The sequence below is a fragment of the Lonchura striata genome, chromosome 3 (genome assembly GCF_046129695.1).
Source record: "Lonchura striata isolate bLonStr1 chromosome 3, bLonStr1.mat, whole genome shotgun sequence".
Lineage (NCBI taxonomy): Eukaryota > Metazoa > Chordata > Aves > Passeriformes > Estrildidae > Lonchura > Lonchura striata.
In genome coordinates this window covers 32929782-32954434 of record NC_134605.1, presented here as the reverse complement: position 1 = coordinate 32954434, position 24653 = coordinate 32929782, and the positions used below count along the sequence as shown (strand labels likewise).

Sequence of the window (24653 nt, the reverse complement as noted above, 5' to 3'; positions counted from 1 at the left end):
TTACTAGGATAAGGCTTTCCAGTACAAGGCTGGCAAGCAGCAAAATTATTATTCCTGATGCTTTCCTCCTTCACATCTTCTTTTTTTTTTTCTCTTATTTTGTTTTGAGATTAAGCCTAAACTTTAAGAAATATGCAAGTCGGAGACTTTAAATATGGTATCTGTGATGCAGAATAGTCAGATGTTTTCTACATCATAGAGCAAGAACGGTGATGTCAAATCAAGTAAAGAAGAGAACAAGAGCTCATAAACTTGTGTCTTTGTTTAATTAATTTAAATTGATGTACTGCAAAATACCGCCTCACCACAGATTTTGCTTCATTCTTAGTTGATAACATAAGTACAGAAATTAAAACGCCTGAAGATTGGGTTTTCATTTTAGCAAGTATTGTTATTGCTTTAGGCCTAAAAAAGGTCAAAAGAAGAACTTATAAACTAATAAATGAAACCCCTTCTCAATTCCGTAGGTCTTTGCTGTCGCACCCTTCAGGAATACCCGCTCCGAACTTCCATCAACCACGAGCGCTGCTCCGGGCCGACTTCCAGCGGGAGAGCGCCGCAGAGCGCTCCCTCATCCCCGCGCTCGCAGCTCCCACCGGTGCTCCGGGGCCGAGAGATCACGAGCTGCCCCTCGGAACACAAAACCAGCTTTCAGGGGAAAGCCGCAGGCTACGGCTTTTCCCACGGTGGCAATCACGAGTGCCTGCCCGCCCTCGCTGCCCGGCGGCCGGGGGAGGAGGGAGCGGGAGGCGCAGGCAGCCCCTGGCGCTGCTGACGTGCTGCCGGGGCCGGGCTGGACTCGAGGGAGCGCGGGCTGCCGCCGAGACCGGCAGGGCTGCGGCTTCGGCAGCCAGCGCCGCTCCTGCCGCAGCCTCCTCCCTCCGTGCCGCCTCCGTGCCTTCTCCCTGCCTCCTCCGTGCCTTCTCCCTGCCTCCTCCGTGCCTTCTCCCTGCCTCCTCCGTGCCGCCTCCCTGCCGCCTCCGTGCCTTCTCCCTGCCTCCTCCGTGCCTTCTCCCTGCCTCCTCCGTGCCGCCTCCCTGCCGCCTCCGTGCCTTCTCCCTGCCTCCTCCGTGCCGCCTCCGCCGCCGCCGGCGCAGCCGCGGTCTCTCCTTCGCTCCCGCGGCACTCGGCGAGGCGCTGGGAGGGGATGGCGGGGGTCGCTGCCCGGCTGCTCGGGGCACTGTGCCTCGCCGCCTGCCTGCCCCCGGCGCTCGGGAGGGACGCCGGAGCGCAGTGGACTCTGGAGAAGGTGGGTCGCGTTTGCCTTTCCTAGGTGCCTCTTGCCTCTCTCTTGGTACGTGAGGCAGCGCATTCCCGGCGGGCAAGGATCAGCGGCTGGGCGCCGGGACGGCCCCATCCATCCTGCCCTAGCCTGCAACGTGAATTCGGGCTGGGGTCACCCTTGCGCGGTCCCGCAGGTGAGGGTAGGTGGCGTGGCTTCCCTCTTAAGCCCGAGCATGGTGGCTGCAGAGAGCAGATCTTATTCACACATTTGGCTTTGTCATCTCGCACCACCTGGGACTGGGCAGCAAGAGCCATAAGCTTTGTCAGGGGCAGTTACTGAATTTAAGGGGAAGCCCAAACAGGGCAAGACAGATCAAAATCTGAAATTGTATTCCTTATAACATTCTACTATGCTCCAACTTTCATTGTGATTATGGTGAGTCAGAGGACAGTGACTTAGTTTGAGAAGACAAATAGCTCTTTCAGAAGAGATGTATTTAGGAAAAACAAGTAGACATGGTGCTAATAGCCGGTACAAAATTGTTTTGAAAAGGTATAATGCTCTAATATATTGTGGGCTCATATTGTGTCTAATTTACAGTGGTGTGTGTACTAGTGAAAAAAGGAATCTTGAGATAAGATTTAATTAAACAGTGGTAAGCTTTAAACCACAGATTTCTCAATGTAGCAGCTCTTAGTGTTTCATTATGAAACATTAACATAGTTTTCTTCATAAAGAATTAAACCACGTGAAATCATGTGAAATGTAGGAGAGCATAAAACTGCAAACCACATTCAACTAAACACTTGAGGAATTTCCAAGCAGAAACTATAGTTCTAGGGCCCTTCCCCAAATGTTTGTAGAAGAGCTGAAGTCAAAGTTCAGCAAGAAACAACTGAATTCCACAAATCCAGTGCACCATTCTCATCACCAATGGATCAGAGTCCAGGACAAGCTGGTAAAATTAAGCTTCCCTCACACCTTTCCATGCTTCCCCTTAGTAATTCCCTTTCTCTTTGCTTTTATTCATGCTCCCCCCCCACCCCCCCATTCAATGAAATGTTGGCTTGTTTCTTTGTTTCTTAATGAGATACTGTTTCATTCTGTTCTATTAATTGTATCTTACACTACATACATATATATAGGTGTATAGGTCACTATATAATATATATAGCTCATGTATAGACTATATCTGTAACATAATATGTATCTGTAATTATGCACAATACAAATATATGTACATGTGTAGTATATACATGCGGGGCTAAATCTTTAGTCACACTGGTCAATGAACAAGCACATATCCCCAGTGCTCCTTTTTTCAGCCCCCTTGAGCCCCAGCACTTTTCCCACTCTTTAGTTGGTTCCATTCTGACCAGTCAATCTCCTCACCAGTGCTGTCAGTAGTGCCAGCCAGCCACAGAAGCATGGCACCTTAGCTCCTCTGCCTGTGCACACACTAAGCAAGAACAACTTCCTCTTTCTCATCAAATTCTTGTCCTTCAACAACTTTCATTCTTTCTCCCTGGTGGGACATGTAAGCCAGAAATTCAAAGTCCTACAGGTAAGCCTGGGCTACTTGTAGAACTTGAAGTTTTGCAGTTTTATACAGCTTAGTACAGCAGCCTTAGTGACAGCCCTGTCGTGAACATACTGTTCTGCCTCCCTGTTGTGGCAAAATAGGGATTGACCAATGCTGTAAAGAATAAGTCACTTACAAATCTTATTTTGCTTCTCTTTTATTTCATAACCACTTTTGTAACTCCTCTCATTTCCCAAATTTGAAGATATCTCCATTATTAGAAGTGGAAATTGATTCCTCTCTTCTGAAGTATTTTCATGCATTTGTACTTTAATAATGTTTCTTTGCAAAGTGATTAGATGACCCCAATTACTAGGCATGCTCTTCACTTGTTTAACTGCAGACAGATTTTCTGAACTTCCTTAATTAAACTGTCCTCTTACACTCTTCTGAAGTACATAGCTTTAGCTTTTCACTCTCCCCTTACAGCCTGCTCCTCCTAAACCGAACAGCTCCCTGACATTTTCTCTTCTCTGTGCCTCTTCTACACTGGTCTAAGTTCCACCTTATTAAACTTCTAGTATTTCAAAAAACTGTTTTACAACTTCCATAGTATAATTTCCAAACTTTCAAAAGTTTCTATAAGATAAAATAATATAGTTTTTCTTTTTTCTTTAATCTATGTATAAATTTTTTAGCATTAGAAATGTTAACTGCCCTTCCTAAATGTTGGTGTTCTTACAGTCTTAAAATTAAGCTTTAAACACTGTATTGAAATTGGCACAATGAGATTTAGTGTCTTTGTGTCACCCCTCTGCTAAATTTCACTGGTAAACCTAAGTAGAACTAGAGGAAAGGTTCACACGGAGATAAACAGCTATGAAACAAGAGAAGGGTAGAATTAAATGTTTGCAGTGAAGTCTAGAAAATACTTGTGCTCATACTTGCTTGTACAAACACAAACAAAGTAGAAAAGAGTCAAATAGTGAAGCAACCCACATTTTTAAACAATATTTATCACCTAGGGTAATAAGATAACTGATAATAAGATACCTGACTTTTGAGGTCAGTTCACATCCTGGCCAGGTAATGAGTTTTAGGTGTTATTTCAGACACATGTGAAATGACACACACGAGTAGAAAAGGAGAGGAGATTATTTTTTGTTAACACATACAGTGATGGGGTTAGACTACAGATATTTAAGAAAATGTCCATTTGATGCAGGAGTAGCCCAAAAGCAAGTCAGCTATTAAAAAGTTTGAAGAAAGAAAAATAATAAAATAAAAATACCATTCTCCTACAGTATAAACTATGATGCACTCATGTTCCAGTTTCTCTTCTTTTGCTCATCTCAGAAAGGATGACATAGACAAGGTACAATGAAGGACAGCAAGTCTGATCAGTCATGTAAGGCAGTTCTGATCAAAGAAGAAATAAACAAAGCAGTATTTTTCATCAGAAGAACAACAGGAGAGAGGGAAGACCCTGCGATATAAATAAGGAATGGATATGATAGTGTCTGAAATAGGAATCTATAAGAACAGTAGTGGGACAGGAAGTTTCTGAGGAGACAATTGCTAGAGATTGGAAAGGTTCAAACCTGGTGTATAAATGGGCATTTGCAATGTCCTTGGGAATCCCACCTGGCATTCAGCTCCCATTTCAGAGCACTATGGAGTTCTTGTGCACCTAAATGTGCATTTGCCACCTACATAAGGATGTCTCAAGCATTCTGGGTCACCTGATACAGACCCAAAGGCCTGTGCCTGGGCAACAGAAAGGAAGTCACTTGGGAGGTAGGGAGGGAGGTCACATACTAGTGGCTGTCACAGGAGACCAGCTGTCGGGTCTGAGGTTAACCCATGTGTCACCAAGCTGAGGAATGCCCCAGCTAGCCCCACATTCTGCACATTCCATGCAGTCACACTCATTCTGCCACTGTGGGTAGAGACCACAATGACACAGCTTGCTCCCTCTGGGAGTGAGTTACCTTAGGCATTTCTTTGCAGTACACAGCATAAAGCTAAATATTATTACTACTGGAAACAAAGCTTCTGGTGTTTGTCTCAACAGAAACCTCAGCTGAAGGTGGCGTGGTTGCAGACGTGACATGTATAATTAAGATATTAGGAAACAGAGAACCCATTCATAGGTTCAGGTTTTACAGCTAGCTGGTAGGTAAAACTTTCTCCCACACTTTTAATACTATCATATTTTGCATGGAAATGAAAGATAGAGAAGCCAATAATTTCTGAGTGAAAAGGGTTTTTAAATTACTTTTTGTTGGGAATAAATCAAAGTAGCACAATATGCATTTTTCTTGTAATTCTGAAGAAAACTATGGTTAAAAAGGTCTGGTAATAGTTATAGCGCTCTTTCTTCTCCCTACCTTCTACAGTATTCTCACCAACCAAGAAATTTAGGTTATGATGCTATTCAAAAAGTTGTGGCTAACACAGATGTTTCTGAAATGTGGGAGAATGATTTGCGCCCTATCCTGATAGAAAGATACCCAGGATCACAAGGAAGTTACATTGTGCAACAGGTAAGACAACACTTCCTGACAACCTCTAAGAACATCTTTACTATATTAATAATAATGTTCAAAATAATGTCAATAATAATGTTAATAATAATGTTAATATTATTATTATTACTACTTCTATTCTGGTAACACCTTTGGTGACCCTCACCAAAGAGACAGTCCCAATGAAGTGACAGTCACATTCCTTTCATTTAGCAGGATGAACTCTATCATTGTTCAAGTCTAGACCGCATAGTGCTTATATAAGCTGACATTATTTCCCAGGGCTGCATAGCATAATAAAGAAGTGTAGTTTTTTTCTTAAATTGTGTTTTCAATTAAAAAGTTTGGTACCCAAAGTACCACACAATGGTTGTCCTTTCCCTCACATGAGCAGGTTTTTGGTAACTAGTTCAAATCCAAGACCATGCATGGAATGAAATAAATTACACCCCCGCCACTTCTTCTGGAAGAGGCCCTGTCCTGTGCTGTTAGAGTGCCCTGGAGTGTTGCTTCAGATGGGTGTATCAACACAAAAAGGGATCAGAGGTGCCAAAAGGGGCAGGCAGATGAAATGGTCAGTATTGTAAATGCAGGCAAACCTAATGGGAAGAAATTATAATCTTTGACTCAATTCAGAAGGCTGAATTATTTCTTTATAATAACTATGCTAAAATACATTCATATACTATATAAAAGGAGGATACTAAAACTACATACTACTTTCTCTGACTCTAACACAACTCATGACCCTCTCGCAAGAGTCCAGACACAGGTGGGTTGGATTGGCCATCAGGCTCAAACAATCCTCACCAGAATCCAATCAAGCATTCACTCCAGGTAAACAATTCTCCAAACACATTCCACATAGGAAAAGCAAGGAGCAGAAATAGAAATTGTTTTCTCTTTCATTTCTCTCTGTGCACCTCTATAAAAAATCCTGAGAGGGAGAGAAATGTGCTTGCCACAGGTCATCACAACAAAGTGCAGCCCTGGTCCACAAATCACACCAGATCCGCTGGCCCAAGCAGAGCAGTGTCCTGCTGCTGGACTAACAAAGCCAGGCTGCAGCTGGCCCGAAGGCAGGAAATACTTCAGCACGTTGTCTTTGAGCCACAAGGAGTTACCACACAACTGGGTTGCTGCTCTGTCAGCACCTCTGCTCTGCACTCACAGAGTGGGATTCTTCAGGACAGTGTCCATGCTGGCTCTGGATCCCATTAGCCAAGCAGGAGATAGACAATGGTACAGCTGAGTTTATTAAAAACCATTCACATAATCCCACTAGCCTTCATCTACCCTTCAGGCACTGACTCACAGCTCTAAGACAGCCCCAACTACAAGAAATTTATTTGCTACTCTGCAATTGGTAGATTGGAAAAATGAAGCCTTTTTATGCATTGTGTGCATGAATGTGTGTGCATATGTCTGTAGATTTAGTCTTGTGGTTTCTTTAGCGGTACTCTGGAAGGCAGCCAAGTCAAAGAGGGAAAAGGAAGAAAAACAAAAAAACAGCTGAACCTAGGCTAGAAAACTACAGATGATGTACAAAATAGGATCATCCTGTTACAAGGTAGCAGCATATATTAAATTAGACCCTGCACCAAAGGAAAAAAATAAGAATCCTCTATTGTCAAAACACAATAATGGAGTTTGAAATGGATTATACTTCGTGAAACACAAAATCATCAGACTCTTTTAAGGGAAAAAGGCTACTGGGAAATCCATCCAGGCTTATACAATCTCCTCAATCCTTAACAGACATTCTTCATTCTGCCTACTGATAGCTGATAGACCATACCATAATGTAAAAGCTTTCAGAGGGTGACAATGAACAAAATAGAAATTTGTTCTAGCACTAAAATCTATGGCAATATTGTTGTTTTTTATCATTCCTACTGACTTCCCTAAGAGCAGGACAAGTCTTCAAAGTCTATTTTCCCCTGAGAGGCTTTTCCTAATGTTTACTTAAAGAGAGAGGAATCTGCCTTGAAGAAGCTCTCTAGGGACCCATAAAAATAAGTTGCTCAACAAAGAAACAGAGATGTCCCTCTAATATGAGTTAGCCAGAACTCTGGTTGAAGTATAGCTGGGGTTGTTAGAGGTATTATCTTCAGGCAGAAAGATAGCTAAAATTAATGATTAGCATTATAGAATGTCTCACTTCTTATCTTTACATGAGCTACACTTACAGAATTTCACTTTTAAAATGCTGTTCTGAAAAGTTTAATTCTTTAATTAAAGGAATCTACCTATCTGTTATGGCCTTGTAAACAATTTATGTCACTTGAAAGGCAGATTTCTCAGAGAAGCTTAAAAGCCCAACCACCTCACACCAACGAAGCAACCCAAACAACTTTTTTTTTTTTTTTTTCCTCTCCTTTATACTTCTGTAGCATCTAATTGTCTAAAGAGTCACAACAAGGTCCGTGCAGCCAATTCTGAAGTCAAATTTAAGGACACACCTGAGTTAATCTTTGAATATATTAACATTAAATCTGCTCTAGTTACACCTGAAAAAGACACTGGCCTGAGATCAAGGTCTTCATGTGACATAATAATTGGCAATAATTAAAAACACCCTCACACTTCAAAGAGAAAGGTCAGAAGGAAGAAATAAAAAGCAAATGAGATAAAGGCTCAGGTAGCAAAGTTATACAGTGATATTACATTTTTTTGCTATAACGTTTATCATTTAAAACACCATGAACTTACAGAAATAAGCTTAGGAACCACTATTAATTAACTAGTAACAATTTGCCTGCAACACCTTTCTGAAGTAAAAAATATTAATCTGATTGTTTTTTATAATTGCAGCATATCAAGCACCGTCTTCAAACATTAAAGGCAGGTTGGGAAATTGAAGAAGATACATTTCAGAGATACACACCATATGGCTATAAAACATTTTCTAATATTATAGGCACTCTTGAGCCCTCTGCAAAACGCCATCTCGTACTTGCTTGCCACTATGACTCAAAATTCTTTGGACAACAATGGCAGGGCAGAGTGTTTGTGGGAGCAACTGATTCAGCTGTGCCTTGTGCTATGATGTTGGAGCTGGCACGGGCCCTGGATAACGAGCTTCAGTTAATCAAGGTAGTTTTTTTGTTTCATCTTCATTTGCCTTTCCAACAGCAACAGGCCTCAGGGCATTTCCACATTCTTTTCCATAGCCTGCATGCTGGGTTCTCTGATTGCTGTGTAATAAATCTCCCATTGACTCCAAGAACAAACAGAGATCAGTATCATTTATCACATTAAAATGTCTTATAAAAAGGGTGTATATATAAAGTTATCTATATAAACATATACCATACAAAAAATAACAAATTATATATGAATAACAGATGTTTCTGATAGACTTGGAAAGATATAATGCTACTTGCAATATAAAAGGCACAGAGTCTGATTCAGAAGTTCCTATCATATCCAGTAACATCTACGGTCATTTAAAAGTTTTGTTGCATTCTGAATCCTGCAGAAATCTCTCAGTAATATTCTGCTTTGAGACACAGATGAACTAATTGTTGTGCAGCAGTCTCACACTCAGGTGTCCCCATCCCACAAGGACTTCTTCTTTTTTTTACAAATTTAAATAGTTTATTTATGAAAGAAGTATAATGTCATCAGTCTGTGTTACCTATGCTATGAAAATCTGCTTCAAAGGGGCCTGCAATTGCTAGGCACAAAAATCAGTTGAGCCTACCAACTCTTAAAACTTGTAGGATTACAAATTTGTAGGATTTCGGATTAATGAGTGCCATCTAGTGGTTCAATATTCACTATTTACAGAAAAATAATTCTGGTACGTTTACAGAGCTGTTACAGAAAAAGGTCTCTCAAATGTGAGAGACAATCTACAAAGTGTCAGGAGTACACTCAGCTCAGGTATTAGGATTACTTGTAGACAGTACCAGAAACTGATTTGGTGCCTTCTGATTTGTGAATATTTAAGAATGAGAAGATTAAGAATATGCCAATATTTTTAATCACAAAACAAAACACTCCTGTAATACATAGGCTTTCATTCAAAAGATTCATTTATAATAAATTTGCCTGGTGATTATTTATGAAACAACCTGCACTGACTTTAAAGTCTGGCATTTTTCACTATGAATACACTATTTTTTAATGAAAATTGGTTTTTATTATCTAAGATGACAAGATTTGACAAAAAGACAACTAATTACTTCACACAGGCCACCACTTTTACAGTCTGTTAAAATATACTTTGGGATCCATCTGCTTAATATGTTAGTTATGACATTTTTGCTCTGATTATGGTAGCACAACAGACTTTGCTATGTTTTCAGCCAAATCTATTTATACTTTGACTTGAAGCTGTAATTTTTATCTTGATGCTTCTCCAGTTATAACTTACTTCTCCAGAGTAAGTTTAAAATTAATGGGCAGACATCTCTCTATATTATTAAAATGTGTTAAGCACTAATAGTAATAATGACACAAGTACTACTTTCTAAAACTCAAATAGCACTGATATTCCTCCAGAATGTAATGCAAAATCAGTGCTGCCCACAGAGCTCTGTCATGTGCAAAGGACAAAGAGCAGCAAACCATTGCCATTACAGAAATCAATGTACCACTGTGAGCACAATCAATACCATTTTGCCTGCATTACCAACATTTTATAGAAGCTTATGTTTATATTGCATCAGCTCCAGCTATTTGGGAGTTGTAGCCCATGCAGGACATGGCTGCTGCCAGTGACCCCACCTTTTTAACCACATCATGCAATTTTAGTTGAAGTAGTGTTAATTCACAGAGGGCTTAAAATATTTATAGCAACTGTCAAGACTACAGTTCCCAAAACTATTCATTTAGTGGAACCAAACTGGGATTCGCTGTGCTGTGGATTATTAGGAAATTCTGACAGTTCAAATAAGGCTTCAGATAGCAGACTCCCTCTACATTAGGAAGAAATTTCATACAAATATCTTTTTTGTGACGTTAAATACATTTATCATATATGTTAAGTTGTTAGTGCTGATATATTTTGGTTGATGAAAGGGAAAGACATATCTGACGTACCCCATTCTCTTTGCTTTGGTTTAGCACAAAATTGCCTCAGTGATTGCAAATTCCCCTGAATGAAAAGAACCATCAACTTGTCAAATACATAATTCACCTCCACTGATGCACAGCTGTAGTAATTACATTAATCCTTGTGATGCAATTAAATAATAATATTAGCACTCCCATCACGTGTTTTTACTGACACATCTCCTCATTATTTGAGATAATGTTGCTGCTACCTGGTTTTGCAGGTCTCAACGCTCAGGTCACGTCCTCCAAAGTCAGAAATTTTATCCAGAACCAAAATTATGTCAGACTGGAGAATGTGTCACTGTGTTAGATAAATAACAATTACGTTGACAGATCACTACCACTGTTATACCATAATAACAGACAAAGGAAGGTTTGCGTAGGCAACCTTGAAAATACACCCTTGTTTGTGTTACTTAACATGCCAACAGTATTTGCCCTTTATTTAATGTTCTGGCCAGAATCAGTTAGTTTTACTTTTAACTTCCTCCAACAGGCCAGCTCAACATCAAGACCAGACCTTTCGCTTCAGCTCATTTTTTTTGATGGTGAAGAAGCCTTTGTTCGGTGGTCCCCTTCTGACTCCCTCTATGGATCCCAACACTTAGCTCAAAAAATGGTATCGACTCCACACCCACCTGGTTCAACAACCACAAACCAGCTGCAGGGCATAGTAAGTGTCTTTCTACTTTTTAAGGACTTTTCTCCTTAATGAACAATAGCAAATGGCATTTTAAAAAATATTTAATTAGTAGGTAACTGGCCAAATTCCCAAGAAACCACGACCCAAGGAAGAAGCAGGCTTCTGGAAACATGATGAATATGACAGAGAATTGGCAAGAGCTTTTCAGGTGATTAGACCTGCTGAATGCAAGTATAAGGAAGAGTCACAGAAGTATCAAAATACACAATTTATTAGAATATAAACTAGGATACCCACCTTCTTCAGGAAAAGAAAATTCAAAGTGATAAGGAAAGAGCACAAACAGCATTGGCTTATGAACAAATCTCCCCTATCTCAGTACTAAGCTACAGCTCTGTTTTCCTTTGATTCCTACTAACATTCTGTTTGTCTGTTCCCTTCTACTTTCCTTGTTTACTGCTGAGGCACTTCTCTTCTGTCACTGCTTCTTGTGACTCATAAAATGTCTTTCCCTTGACAGCCTTTGTTGTTTTCAGGGGAAAAACCAATTTCCTCTTCTCTCTCCCCACCTACTGTCGTTTTTCTTTTAAAGAGATATAACACAAAAACTCCAGGCTAAGCTATGCAGACTGCTTCAACTCGAGGAACAGAGGAATAGCCTAGCTTTGCCCTCCCTGGGAAGACAGCAAAATATATCAGATTGGAATCAGGTTCTGCCAGTGAATTCTTCTCAGGCACCATGGTTAAAGGCAGATCTTTGGCCAGGGATAGCAAAGACCTGCTCATGACCTATACAGGAAACCAAGAGCTCCATTGCTGCTGCTGATGTTATAGGAAAACGTTTTTTACTAAAGATTCTTTCTTGTCTAGGACCTGTTTGTACTACTGGATTTAATTGGTGCACCAAACCCAGTCTTTCCCAATTACTTTCAAAACACTTTTCGATGGTTTCAGAGGCTTCAAGCAATTGGTAAGCAGAAGGATATGGATTTTGAATGAATTTCAAAACCTAGTGAGTAGTTTAGAATGTTTTAAGCCCTGTAAATAAGATTTTTAGATTGATTTTTTGGTTTACAGTAATAATCTTTGATAATGTAAATGTGAAATCTTAAACCTATATGAAGATTTTGATACTTAGTTAATAAAACAACAGAGGAAGACTATCAGACATTTGGAAGCAACAAAACAGATTAATTACTGATTGTCACTCTGTGACACTTGGCAACTGGTTCACTTTTGTGTTTTTGTTCTCACTTCTGTAGAATTATGGTAATAGCACCAATCCTGAGGTCTTCCAATTATTAAACAAATGCAAGAGACAGTCACCACTGCCTTCTTCTTCTCTGATGGAAAAAATTTCCTTGTGAGAGGAAAAATAATTCAAGCGTGCTAACATGCCTCATTGTCTAAAGATTATTATAATCACTTTCATTGTGCATTACAGAGCGAAAGCTACACAACATGAATCTGCTGAGGAATCACCCTGTTGAAAGTCAGTATTTCCACAGTACTTTACATCGAGGCTTGGTTGAAGATGATCACATTCCATTTTTGTTAAGAGGTGCCAGAAATTCTTATATTTTGAATTACATGTTCAGTAAGAAATGCATCATTTAGTAAATGAGCAAGTGCATTTACTCCTGTTTTTCAAGCTGATTTGCCCCAACTTGAGGTTTCTGAATCCAACTTTAGAGCTTTAATGTAACACCTAATGAAAAAAATTGATTCCTTAGTGGTATGCAGCTGAAAAATCAGAGAGAAAATGAAGTAAAACAGGAAAGAGGGTGAGAAAAAAAATGCTCTCCCCAAAAGCAATTGGGAAGCAGAAGACTGATTTAATTCCTCTTTTACCTACAAGCTGCTGTACATATAGGTGGCTTTATGTGTGTGTATATATATACACACACATATATATGCAGTGATACACTTCCTTTATCTGAGGGCAACACTGTCTGTATTTTACAGAGTAAAAATAAGACACCCTATTTTACCATTTATGTAGAGAACTAAAAAAATGCTTCAAAAATATTCAGTCTTAACACTTTCACAAAAACATGGTAATCACTTTTCATTTTGAGGAGGTGCAGTGCTTTCTCTGTCTTTCTGCAGCTCCTAAACATACAATGCAAAAAATCTCAAAAAAAAACCCAAAACCCCCATTAACTAGTAGCTACAGATAAAAAAAAAAAAAAAAAAAAAAAAAAAAAGAAAAGTTCTCAAATGAAATTAAGGTGGCAGCTTTGCACAACACGCTCTCTAATGATGGGATGCAGTCACAGCAAGCATCAAAACAAGAGAAGGTAAAAGGAAGCTGCAGGGACACACCCTCCTGACTCTGTTGCTAAATGATGAAGTATTCATTGGCTTAACAGAACTTCTAAAATATTTCTTCTCCAAATTTCACTTTCCTTTTTATAGGGGTTCCAGTCCTGCATCTGATTCCATCCCCTTTTCCTGCAGTATGGCATACCATGAAGGACACAGAAGAAAACCTTGACAAAGCCACTATTGACAATCTCAACAAAATCCTGCAAGTGTTTGTATTGGAATATCTCAACCTTTGACAGGCAAAACATCAACCAATTGTACTCCATTCACACTGCTGTTTGCCCATCTTCACATTTGCTATTTAATTGCATTGGAGGGTACCACAGTGAAGAAAAATGTGATAGTTCTTGCTAGACTGATTATTGATTGAGCTGTTCATGGTCCATTGATCCAGCAGCCAAATAAGATACCATTAAGTAAAACCTAGTTCAGCCTGGAAAGAATTTATCTTTCCATGTTTTGTCTCTGAATAAAAAAGACCTCTAGAATCCTTCCAGATTGTTATCATTGTTTCTTGTCATGTATGATTCCAGGAGGGAACGCCTCATGACTTAATTATACGGTACTGTTTTTACAAGGTGTGACCAACTTTTGCAGTGCTCAGCTATGGAAATTGATGCCACGTTATCAAAAGAGGCAAAAATCATACCATAGCAGACTTCCACTTTGGGCTGAACTAAACCACCTCATGCTGAAATAAGTTGCTAGAACTCCCGACACGCAGAATTTTTAATCCTCTCTGGCCCCTCTCCTCCTTCCCCTGCAAAGGAGGATTTTTCTGCAAGGGTTTTTCTCTGCAGACAGCTGACCACCAGAAAACAGAACAATAATCCAAACTGAGTTTTGCCCTATCATTTGTTGGATACATGTTGATGGATACTCGTTGGTGGTGAGGGGTGATGCTAACAGGAAGGTATGTGGGGGTTTTCCCTGTGCTCTGACTGCAACACAGGAGACATAAACAAAAGATCAGGTGGTGTGTGGGAACAATGACCCAGTACACACCATTCAGTCACATGAGAATCATTTGCAATTTGACCCAAGATACCTCCCAACCACCACCCACCTGCTGTTTTTTAATACAGACTACAACAAAAGTAATCATACCAGGAAAGTATTCACTTTAGAAACTATAGTTTATCTAAATACAATTTTAAAGGCAAAGTCCTATCAAAAATGTTATGAACAAAACAGCCTGACTGGGACACTTGGCTCGAACTAAGTGCTGACATTGAAATATTAATTAGCTAATCGCTCCTGGGAATCACCTACACCCCCACCCAAACTAGGACTAGGATGCAAAATAAGCCAGTGGAATCATGGGAGGGGGTTTTGGGGATGAAAAACACCCCAAAATGAAAAACAGGGGCACAGTGGAGGGGGCTGGATGGGTGTGCTGGTTGGGGAAAAGGGAAACCCATCCCTAGTCTATGTTTGACCTGTCAACATAACCTGCAGAGGACCAGACTGGACTGGGCTGTGGGAAGCTGTCATGGTTTGACACTGGCACAATGCCAGTGCCCCCATGAAAATGTGATCCCTCCCTTGAATGCTGTGAAGTGGAATCTAGAATAGAGCAAAGCAGGCCCAAGCTTAATAACAGGAAAAAAAACCCTTATTAAACTACTACTACTAAAGAAAAGAGAAAACTAAAGAAGGGGGAAAAAAAAAACCACACAAAGATCAAATGAAAACCTAGCAAAACATTCTTCCACCCACCACCCAACTCCAACAAACCACAGTGAGACACAATCTGGACCCCAATCAGGTTTCTACCCTCCAGACAATCGATACTCAGTCCATCGAGGGAACAGAGTCTCTCATGTGCCACAGACCCCCCAAGAAACACAGCTCCACATCCTGTGTTTCCATGTCACACATGGCACCGCCCAGAGAAAAAGTTTGCCATGGTGACCCTTCTCCTTTCCATGCACAGTGCTCTCACCACTAAATGCATGGATGGTCAGACTGCCTTTAGGATTTTTCCTTTCAAGGATGCTTTGCCAAGAGGGGAGAAAACAACAGTTCAGTTTTTCATTGTTTGGGACCACAGTCCCCCCCCATTTTCCCCTGGGGCCGAGGGCTCAAGAACAGAGATCTTCTTCTCTTCTCTTTCCTTTCCAGGGCAGGGGGTGCCACCACAAACCCCCTAACCTTTTCTCTGTTCACTCCAATTTTGTCCTTTTCCTAGCTGAAGCAGGTCTCTTGACTCACTGGCATCCTCCCAAAACACAGTCCCTCTTGGAGGAGAAGATTGGTTCAGGTTGTGGCTAACACGGAAAAGTCCAGCCAAAAGCCACTCCTTGTCCCCCTCCCCTCTAGAATTCCTCCTTCCAACATCCCATGGTCCAAGGTGTCCCTCTTCCTCTCTTTCAAACCGAGGAGGGGAAAAGAAAATTCACAAAGCTTTCATTTCTCAAGGAAGGGTTAGAAGTCCGAACTCCCAGGGGTGGCTCGATGCCCGGATATCCAGCAACTCCCAGACAACTGGGCACCTTGCTGCTCCCCCTGCTCCTCCTTCCTCGCGGTGGAATTGCTGACAGGACAGGACCGCCGCCGTCTCTTTCTCTCTCCCCCTCGGGAGAGAAACCGGGGAGTGCGGGGGGGGGAAATGGAGACATCCCATATTTCTTCCACCCTTTCATCTGCAGGGGCCAGCCCGGTTCCAGTCCTTCCACCACCCTTGGGGCCTACCTTTCAGGCCATGGGGGCTTCCCCTCCCCCACCCAGCTCGTGGCTGGGCAGGGGAGGTTTGCACTGCACGCTGACCGGAACCAAAGAGAGCAAGTTCCCCTAAGAATTCTGATTTCAACCCCTCTGTGTTCTCAGAGGCGTGTTCACCTTCAATTGGTCAATATCTAAATTGACCTCTTCCTTCCGGAAAAAATTCTCTTTCCGTGTCAAACCACGACAGAAGCAGGCACAAGGAATCAGACAATCTACCTGGTGTTACCAGGAGGGAAGGAGAGGGATAGCTGCTGCTGGACCTCGGCAGCAGGCTCTGCACATCCCCCCACCCTTCGGCTACCAGTGTGCCAGGAGGAAAGGAGAGAAGACGGTCTGCTGATTGGGACTTCATATACCAGACTGGACACCTCTTCACATCCGGCTACCAGTGTGCCACGGAGACTCCAGGAACAGACTCTGCAGCCTTCTCACCCTTCGGCTGCCAGAAGACGCTACAACACCCCCCTGCCGAGCTGACTTTTTAATAAAGAGCTGAACACTAATAAAGGCATAAAAGCTGTTCATTTCAATTTGGGGGCTCGGTCCGAGATAGCCACACCCGAAGAGGAACCCTGGGCTCCTGAACAGCTCGACCACCGGATTCAAGGGACCCTCGGGATTTGCTGGCTACTGGACCCTAGGATCAGCATGAGACGAGCCATTGCTGGTTACTGGACCCTAGGATCAGCGTGAGATGAGCCACGCAGAGGAGCAACGCGAAGGGACGACGGATTGGTGAGAAAAACCAGGAGATGAGCGAGTGAGTGAGTGAGTGAGACGGGGGCTGGCAGCTCGGATCCCCGAAGTGAGAGGGACCTGCTAGTACCGCGTTTCCGGACTCCTGCGAAGGGGCCGGCCGGGAACGGGGGGGAAGTGAGTGGAATAGAGGAGTGACTGAAGTGTCTCCTTAGAGGTAAAGGCCCTCCTCTGGGCATGTGGAGATTCTCTAGGGATAAAGTAAATCCCTGGCAATCAGGGCAAGGGGGTTGTCCACAGCCGGGCAGGTGGGATGTCCCTGGCAGGTGGGGAAGGATGTTCTGGTAGGCAGGGGGCATGTCCTGGCAGCCAGGGGGCTTGTTCTGGCAGGCAGGGCATAGGTCCTGGCAATAAGGGGCCATGTCCTGGCAGGCAGGGGCATGTCCTGGCAGGTAGGGCATGTACTAACAGGCAAGGGACAGGTCCTGGCAAGAAAGGATGAGTGTCCTGGCAGACAGGGGCATGTCCTAGCAGAGAGGGCATAGGTCCTGGAAAGAGGGGGGCATGTCCTGGCAGGCAGGCAGGTCCTGGCAGGCAGGGGCATGTCCTGGTAGGCAGGGAGCAGGTCCTGGCAGGCCAGATAGGTGTTATGGCAGGCAGGAGGCATGTCCTAGCAGGCAGAGTAAGCAAGCAAGTAAAGAAGCAAGTACAAAGGCAAGCAGGCTAAGCCTATTAAGAGACTTAGGCGAAGGGACTTGGCCGGAGTTCGAGTGTAAGGCTCGGCAGGACGTTCGACCTTACCTCGGCAGGGAGACCAAGCTTCCTAAGCCTAGTAAGAAGGTTGGGCAAAATGCCAAGTAATAATTGGGGGAGACCTCCGCAGGGTACAAGCTTAGAAAGTCCATCAAGAAGTCCAAAAAAAAAAAAAAAGAACAGGACAGCAGAGGACAATATATGTGAGTGTGATTAGTGGTTATCCTGGGAAAGGGACAGATATAAATGCCAAGAGTGGGAGGTTAGCTCGAAGAGATTAAGTTCAGTCAAGAGACTTAAAATACTAAGTTGTGGGAAAGAGCCAAATTAACTATAGTTGCATATCTGTATATTACATTTTAGAGGGGGGCACCATTTGAGGTATTTTTTCTTTTCTTTTTGAGGCCTGGAAATGGGAACAGGTTATATCAAAAGGAGCTGATCCTTCAAAAGAGAAAACAAAAAGAATTTCCCCTTAACAGGCCATTAGTGCAATAGTTTGACCAATGGGATTCTTGAGAGACCACAAAGGGTTTAGACAAGAGTACAGAAGTATAGCCAGAGTTAAAATTACAGGGAGAGTGACCATGGTATGGAACCCAATATCAGTAGATGTATAATCAGCTAAACCAACACCTAGAAACCCTAAGAATATATTTAAAGAGGGAGGAATAAAAGGCCAAAACCAAAGCCAGAATTATGGTTGCAGTTGCTCGAGAAAGTGTAAGAGTAGAAACCAACCAACACCATCATATGAAATAAATAAGAGTCTTAACAAGTTCAGGAAACCTGAGGCCTCACAAAGCAACAGGAAGTGCTATTACTGTGGTGAGATAGGACACCTTAAGAAGAATTGTAAGAAATTTCACCTTGATGAAGCAATTCAAAAAGAACAAGAAGTCTTAAAAGAGATTTCAAGAGGAGACAACTAGGGGTGTCAGGGGCTCTATAAGTTAGGGGATCTGATGAACCATCAAGAAGAGCCCTTGGTAAACTTTGAAGTAGGTCCCCATTATGAAGATTTTGAGTTCTTAGTTGACACAGGGACAGATAAGTCCAGTACCAGTAGGAGTCACCATTAGAAAGAAGGTCTGTGAAGTTTTAGGGGCGGAAGGAAGGCCATTTAAAGCATCTATAGCTGAAAATATAGAAATCAAGGGGAATTTCATATGGGGTATTAACTCAGGAGTGGGGAAGGCATAAAAAGCCAAGAGCCTCCCTCTCAAAGCTACTAGACCCAGTAGCCAGAGGATGGCCAACTTGTCTGCAAGCAATTGCAGCAGCAGCCATCCATCCTAATAGAAGAGGCTCAAAAGTTAACCCTGCAAGGAAAAATTAAAGTCCATACCCCCCACGACCTAAAAATGGTACTAGGCCAAAAAGCTCAGCAGTGGTTGACTGATCCTAGAATATTGAGGTATGAAATCATCTTAATGAACACAGGTGACCTAGAGTTAGTCACCTCCAAATGTCTAAACCCTGCACAGTTTCTTGCTGGAGAACCCCTGTCTGATCTGGAACATGATTGTATTGAACTCATAAATCTACAGACCAAAGTGAGAGAGGATTTAGAAGATGTACCCCTACCATATGGGAGATCTCTTTTTATAGATGGGTCCTCAAAAATAGTAGTAGGGAAAAGAGCCTCAGGGTATGCTGTCATAGATGGGGAAAGCATGAAAGTCGCAGAAAAAGGGAAACTACCCTCAAATTGGTCAGCCCAGTGTTGCAAAGTCTATGCCTTGAAAAGAGGACTAGACCTATTAGAGGGAGACCAAGGAACTATTTACACAGACTCGCAATATGCATTTGGGATCATCCATACCTTCGGAAAAATTTGGGAAGAGCGGGGCTACCTAAACTCAAAAGGGAAGAATTTGGTGCATGAGAGACTGATAAAACTAGTATTAGAATCCTTACAAAAGCCCACAGAGATAGCTGTGGTGCACATAAAGGGACATCAGAAAGGACATACCCATGAAGAGGAGGGAAACAGATTAGCAGATCAGATAGCTAAAGAAGCAGCCTCAGACACAACAAGCCCAGTAAAAGCTTTTAGAATGGAAGTAGGACTAAGTAGAGATGGAGAAGAGCCAAGGTTCAGTGAGAAAGAACTAAAATTAATAAAAGAACTAAGATTAAATCAAGGGGAACAGGGAGAATGGTTAACTCCAGAGGGGTGTAAATTCCTAAATAAAGCCCTAGCTCGAAGAGTGCTAGTAGAATTACATGAACTGACACACTGGTGAATCCAAGGTTTGTGTGACCACTTTTTATGGGAAAATTTATATATTGGAGTATATGATCTGGCAAAAGCAGTCACAAGAGGGTGTGCAATTTGTTTGAAAACTGACCAAAAGGTAATGAGAAAAACAGCATATGGGGGAGGAAAACTTGGTTTAAGACCTTTCTAGAACATACAAGTAGATTTCACTGAAATGCCTTCTGTGCAGAGGTACAAACATTTACTAGTGATCGTAGATCACCTCACTCACTGGGCGGAGGCTTTCCCAACCAAAAAGGAAACCGCTCAAGAAGTTGCAAGAATAATCTTAGAAAATATCATACCTCGATACAGGCTAGTCAATAACATTGACTCGGACTGAGGTCCACATTTTGTTGCTCAAACTTTGCATCAAATAACAAAAGCCCTGGGGATAAGGTAGAGATTGCAACTTCATGGCATCCTCAAAGCTCGGGAAGGGTAGAAAGGATGAATAAAACTCTTAAAAATGTAATAACCAAATTAATTGAAGAGACAAAAATGAATTGGCTCAAGTGTTTACCTCTCGCTCTCTTGCACATCAGAACAAGACCTCGGTCCGACATAGGGGCTTCTCCTTATGAAATGATGTTTGGATTCCCTTTTCTAATCACCCCTTTCAGTACTGCGGATTATTTAGAAGGGGAGGCAGCAACTCAAAAATATTTAAAAATCATAGGAAAATCCCTAGAAGGCCTCAGAAAGAAGGGGTATCTTCCCCAAACTTCCCCTCTGGATACCAATGCCCACAACATCAGTCCCGGGGATTGGGTGTTAATAAAATCCTGGAACACCACTCCACTAACCCCCAAATTTGAAGGACCTTTCCAGGTGTTACTCACCACACACACTGCGGTGTGAACCCAAGAAAAAGGCTGGACCCATATCCCCAGAGTAAAAGGACCAGTGCCACCCCCAGAGGCCAGACCAGACCCAACAGGGTTATCCACCTCCTCTTGTGCATGGACAGTAATTAAGGGACCAGAAGACTTAAAATTTACTTTAAAGAAGACTTGCTAGAAGCTGATATACGGTAAGGTGGTAACCGCTTCTCAATTAAGGTACCATGGTCAAAGTTTAAGTACTTTGTAACTATTTAATAAGAGTAAGTGTCCTTTAGAGGGTCACCCAACCCACCTCCTCTTGTGCATAGACAGTAATTAAAGAACCAAAAGACTTAAAATTAGCTTTAAAGAAGGCTTGCTAGAAGCTGAGATATAAAATTAAGAAAATTACCCAAAGAAACTAACCCTCAAAAGCCAGAGACTGTAAGTTGATGCGGGCTTAAGCCCGATCAAAGAAATAGAGGAGGGATTTGTTATGAACAAAACAACCTGAATGGGACACTTGGCTCGAACTAAGTACTGACATTGAAATGTTAATTAGCTAATCGCTCCTGGGAGTCACCTACACCCCCACCCAAACTAGGACTAGGATGCAAAATAAGCCAGTGGAATCATGGGAGGGGGTTTTGGGGATGAAAAACACCCCAAAATGAAAAACAGGGGCACAGTGGAGGGGGCTGGATGGGTGTGCTGGTTGGGGAAAAGGGAAACCCATCCCTAGGCTGTGTTTGACCTGTCACCATAACCTGCAGAGGACCAGACTGGACTGGGCTGTGGGAAGCAGGCACAAGGTAAACAGACACTCTTCCTGTGTTACCAGGAGGGAAGGAGAGGGATAGCTGCTGCTGGGTTTTGGCAGCAGGCTCTGCACATCCCCCCACCCTTCGGCTACCAGTGTGCCAGGAGGAAAGGAGAGGATGGTCTGCTGATTGGGACTTCAGATACAGACTGGACACCTCTGCACCTCTGGCTACCAGCGTGCCACAGAGACTCCAGGGTCAGACTCTGCAGCCTTCTCACCCTTCGGCTACCGAAGAAGCTACAACACCCCCCTGCCGAGCTGACTTTTTAATAAAGAGCTGAACACTAATAAAGGCATAAAACCTGTTCATTTCAAAAAATAAAATGTTATTAAAAGCAAGACAACACTTCAGGCACCAAAAATATAGCAATTTTAAAATCCTGTGCTTTTACATTCCTTAGTGGAATAATTCAATAGATTTAGTGTAACACTGGCAGAAAGAAAGTCTGGAATGAGATCAATGAAAGACAGAACAATATTCAAAAGCTACTGACAGAATTATGGTTTCTACTGGTGTAAAAAGGATGAGAGCCTTTTAAGGAAAAAAAAAAAGTCAAGCTGATAGGAGATGAACTGAGAGAAAAAAAAAAAAAATCAGTATTTTACTGCCCCAAACTTATTCTCTGCAAAGTTCTACCCTGAGCAAAGAAATTTAAAAAGAAGGCAAGCAATGGAGTTTTAGGGATGTCAGATTTGGCCTGTATTTTACCATTTTCCTAAAGCAAATATTTTGGAGCCAAAGGCAATATTGTCATCTATATTATGACATCATTGCAGAAATACATATTTACAGCTATGAAAATTTGTAAAATTTTACTTTTGCAGGACAGCCTGAAAATTAAATTTAATCTGATTTTAAATTTAATTCTGATATGGTAGCTCAAGCATTTTGTGTTTTCCTTTCACTTTAGCATTAGTGAGAAATGTTTGTCTTACCTGCAGCTTCTGAAATAGAATACTATGAAATTCTATTTTTTAAAAATTACAGATGTCTTTATTTCCAGGTATTACTGTATATCTGTGTAAATATATCAAAGCTTCTTGAACTCTTTGCAATCATATTCTCTTCTACTTCAGCCTGTGAGAAAACAGTCTAGAAAATAACATTAAATCTTCTGAAGTTTGAATACTTTGAGCAGTATAAGGCTCAAAGTATTCACCACCTTCATACCCTCCTAAGTGGTGAAGAAAGGTAACAGAATGGCTAAATATAGAAATATTAAACATGAATTCTCATGGCTGATTTGTTTTGATGAACTCTTGTGGTATTTCATATTTTGCAGGACCTCTGAAAAATGTAGTACATGTTTGCAGTGTGGACTGCTACTCTGCCTCTTTGAGAATTTGAAAGTTAACTTAAAACATGCTTCATTGTGAAATGTTGTATCAGAAGGTTGTTATAACTGAGAAAAGCCTGCTTTTTAAAAATGTCTATGAATGTGGGAACTCAAAATGTCTCCCAGACATTTTTAGGGGTTCCAGGCCTTGGTCAGAAGCATTCTAGACCCTGGAAGACAGCTGAAAAACAGCTGTGATTTTGAGTTTGAGCCATGGAATGAATTACCAACTTTGGAGGTGGAACAAGCAATCACAAAAGGTTAGATAGTAAAGTAAAAGTAGTTACAAAGTAGAGGGGAAATTTTTTTAGTATTGTACAGGGGGGTTTTAACACATGTACAGGGGGGTTTTCACTTTGTACATGGGGGTCAGAAGTTCTAAGATGGAGGAAAGCGGGCTGATACTGTCCTTCCTCCTTCTTTTTCCTTACCTCCATGTTCTTGGTGATGTTGGCACTCACAGATTGGTTTAGAGTAGAAAAACACTTGGCAACGTAGGTAGTAGGTATTGGGGAATAATTGTAAACATGTTATACGTAATATATCTTATAAAAGATAGCAGCAGCCCTGGGCGCAGAGAGAGACGAAGAGGACAGCAGATAGAGAGGATGTCAGTGTGTGTGTGCCTCTACCCAGGCCGCTGATCAAATAGCCGCAGTCCAAGAACATAACCTGTTAGATAACTAGCAATAAACTGCCTTGAGACCGAACAGCTAAGCCTGCGGAGTTTTTCTTTGGAATCACGGGTTGGAGGAGGAATTTCACCACCACATGAGGCCCCAAAGCAAGGCTGGGGTTCTCACATATGAAGACTTAGTTGAAATCGTAATTTAACCATGTAGTACACCAAATCATGTCAATTATGTCACTAAAGTTTTACTGCCTCAGCATGCAGCTCTTGAGTTGTTTATTCAGTCCAAGGAAAACAGATATAGGTTGCTGTGATTCAATATTTCTCAAAATGTGAAGAAAAGATGAAAAGGCTTGCTTTTTTTTTCCTTCCGTCTCTGGGTTTTGTGTTTTGGGGTTTTTCTTTGGTACAGGAAAAAAGGGCCATCTCCTAACTGGATGCTAGCCCTGGAAAAGTTTACTTAAAGAGGGAAGGGTCATCATCTTAACAATTTATATGATGCATCCTTTAAAAAATATTTGCTGTTAGGAAAACTTGTATCAACCCAGTAACCATGTGAATCCAAGAATCTAAGCTCTCAAATGCACAAGAAGTAGTCAGTAAAGCAGACATGGCACAAGGTGGTTTTCATTCCTACTAAGGCAGGTGAGAACAAGCAGGTAGGACAAAGTCAAAGCTATTTCATAATATGCCCAGAAAACATAAAATACAAAGTGAAGAGATCAGGACTGGTATATCTTCTACTCCCAGTTCCATCACTGAATATGACTAAATATCCAGATCCATTTGGTCTGGACAAGCACAGGACAGATAATCACTTCATAATTCGGAGAGAGGCTTTGTGTTGAAAAACCCATGGCTGGATAGTTTCTCCTTCCCTGTTGGATGGTGGCAGCAAGGGTTAGAAATCAATAAAGGACTTCAGTGAATCTAATCAGTGGAATTGTTGCACAGGTTCTCTCCTTGAAAAGGATTTGTCACATCTCAGTCAAGGGGAAGGGGATAAAAATCAGTTTACCCGCCACAAAAGGCTGTCACTGGCTTTGTGTGCCAAAGGTGGCTGTGGTTACCACGGGGGTTAAGGGAATGCAAGACTAGAATGAACTCAAGAGCCATCACTCAACATGTAAAGCTGAAAAAAGCCCCATATTATGGGGCTTTTTTATTTATTCAAGACAAATAACTATTTGTCTTGTAGTAGGAGCTCTGGCTCCTTCTGTATCAGCACAAGGCAGTTTCTCACTGCCTTCAGAATCTGAAGCCAAATAATGATACATGCCCCTCAAACT

General features: G+C 41.8%; 1 protein-coding gene and 1 long non-coding RNA gene across 2 annotated transcripts; both read left to right on the top strand.

The window, feature by feature from the left end:
- The first annotated feature begins 770 nt into the window (after positions 1 to 770).
- QPCT (glutaminyl-peptide cyclotransferase) lies at positions 771 to 13806 on the top strand. Its single transcript, XM_021545467.2, has 7 exons — positions 771 to 1249; positions 5147 to 5293; positions 8090 to 8371; positions 10836 to 11012; positions 11853 to 11952; positions 12427 to 12543; positions 13401 to 13806. The coding sequence occupies exons 1-7, from the start codon at positions 1148 to 1150 to the stop codon at positions 13544 to 13546; spliced, it is 1071 nt and encodes a 356-aa protein (XP_021401142.1). The 5' UTR covers positions 771 to 1147; the 3' UTR covers positions 13547 to 13806.
- Positions 13807 to 15850: 2044 nt separating this feature from the next.
- LOC144246050 (uncharacterized) lies at positions 15851 to 23443 on the top strand. The gene is made up of 2 exons (XR_013339695.1): positions 15851 to 16772; positions 21415 to 23443. It is a non-coding gene; the product is annotated as an uncharacterized LOC144246050 (long non-coding RNA).
- Positions 23444 to 24653: the final 1210 nt, after the last annotated feature.

Coding starts and splice junctions, on each gene's coding strand:
- QPCT (XM_021545467.2), top strand. CDS start 1,148: ATGGCGGGGGTCGCTGCCCGGCTGCTCGGGGCACTGTGCCTCGCCGCC. Junction 1,250..5,146: donor CGCAGTGGACTCTGGAGAAG/GTGGGTCGCGTT, acceptor TACCTTCTACAG/TATTCTCACCAACCAAGAAA. Junction 8,372..10,835: donor ACGAGCTTCAGTTAATCAAG/GTAGTTTTTTTG, acceptor TTCCTCCAACAG/GCCAGCTCAACATCAAGACC.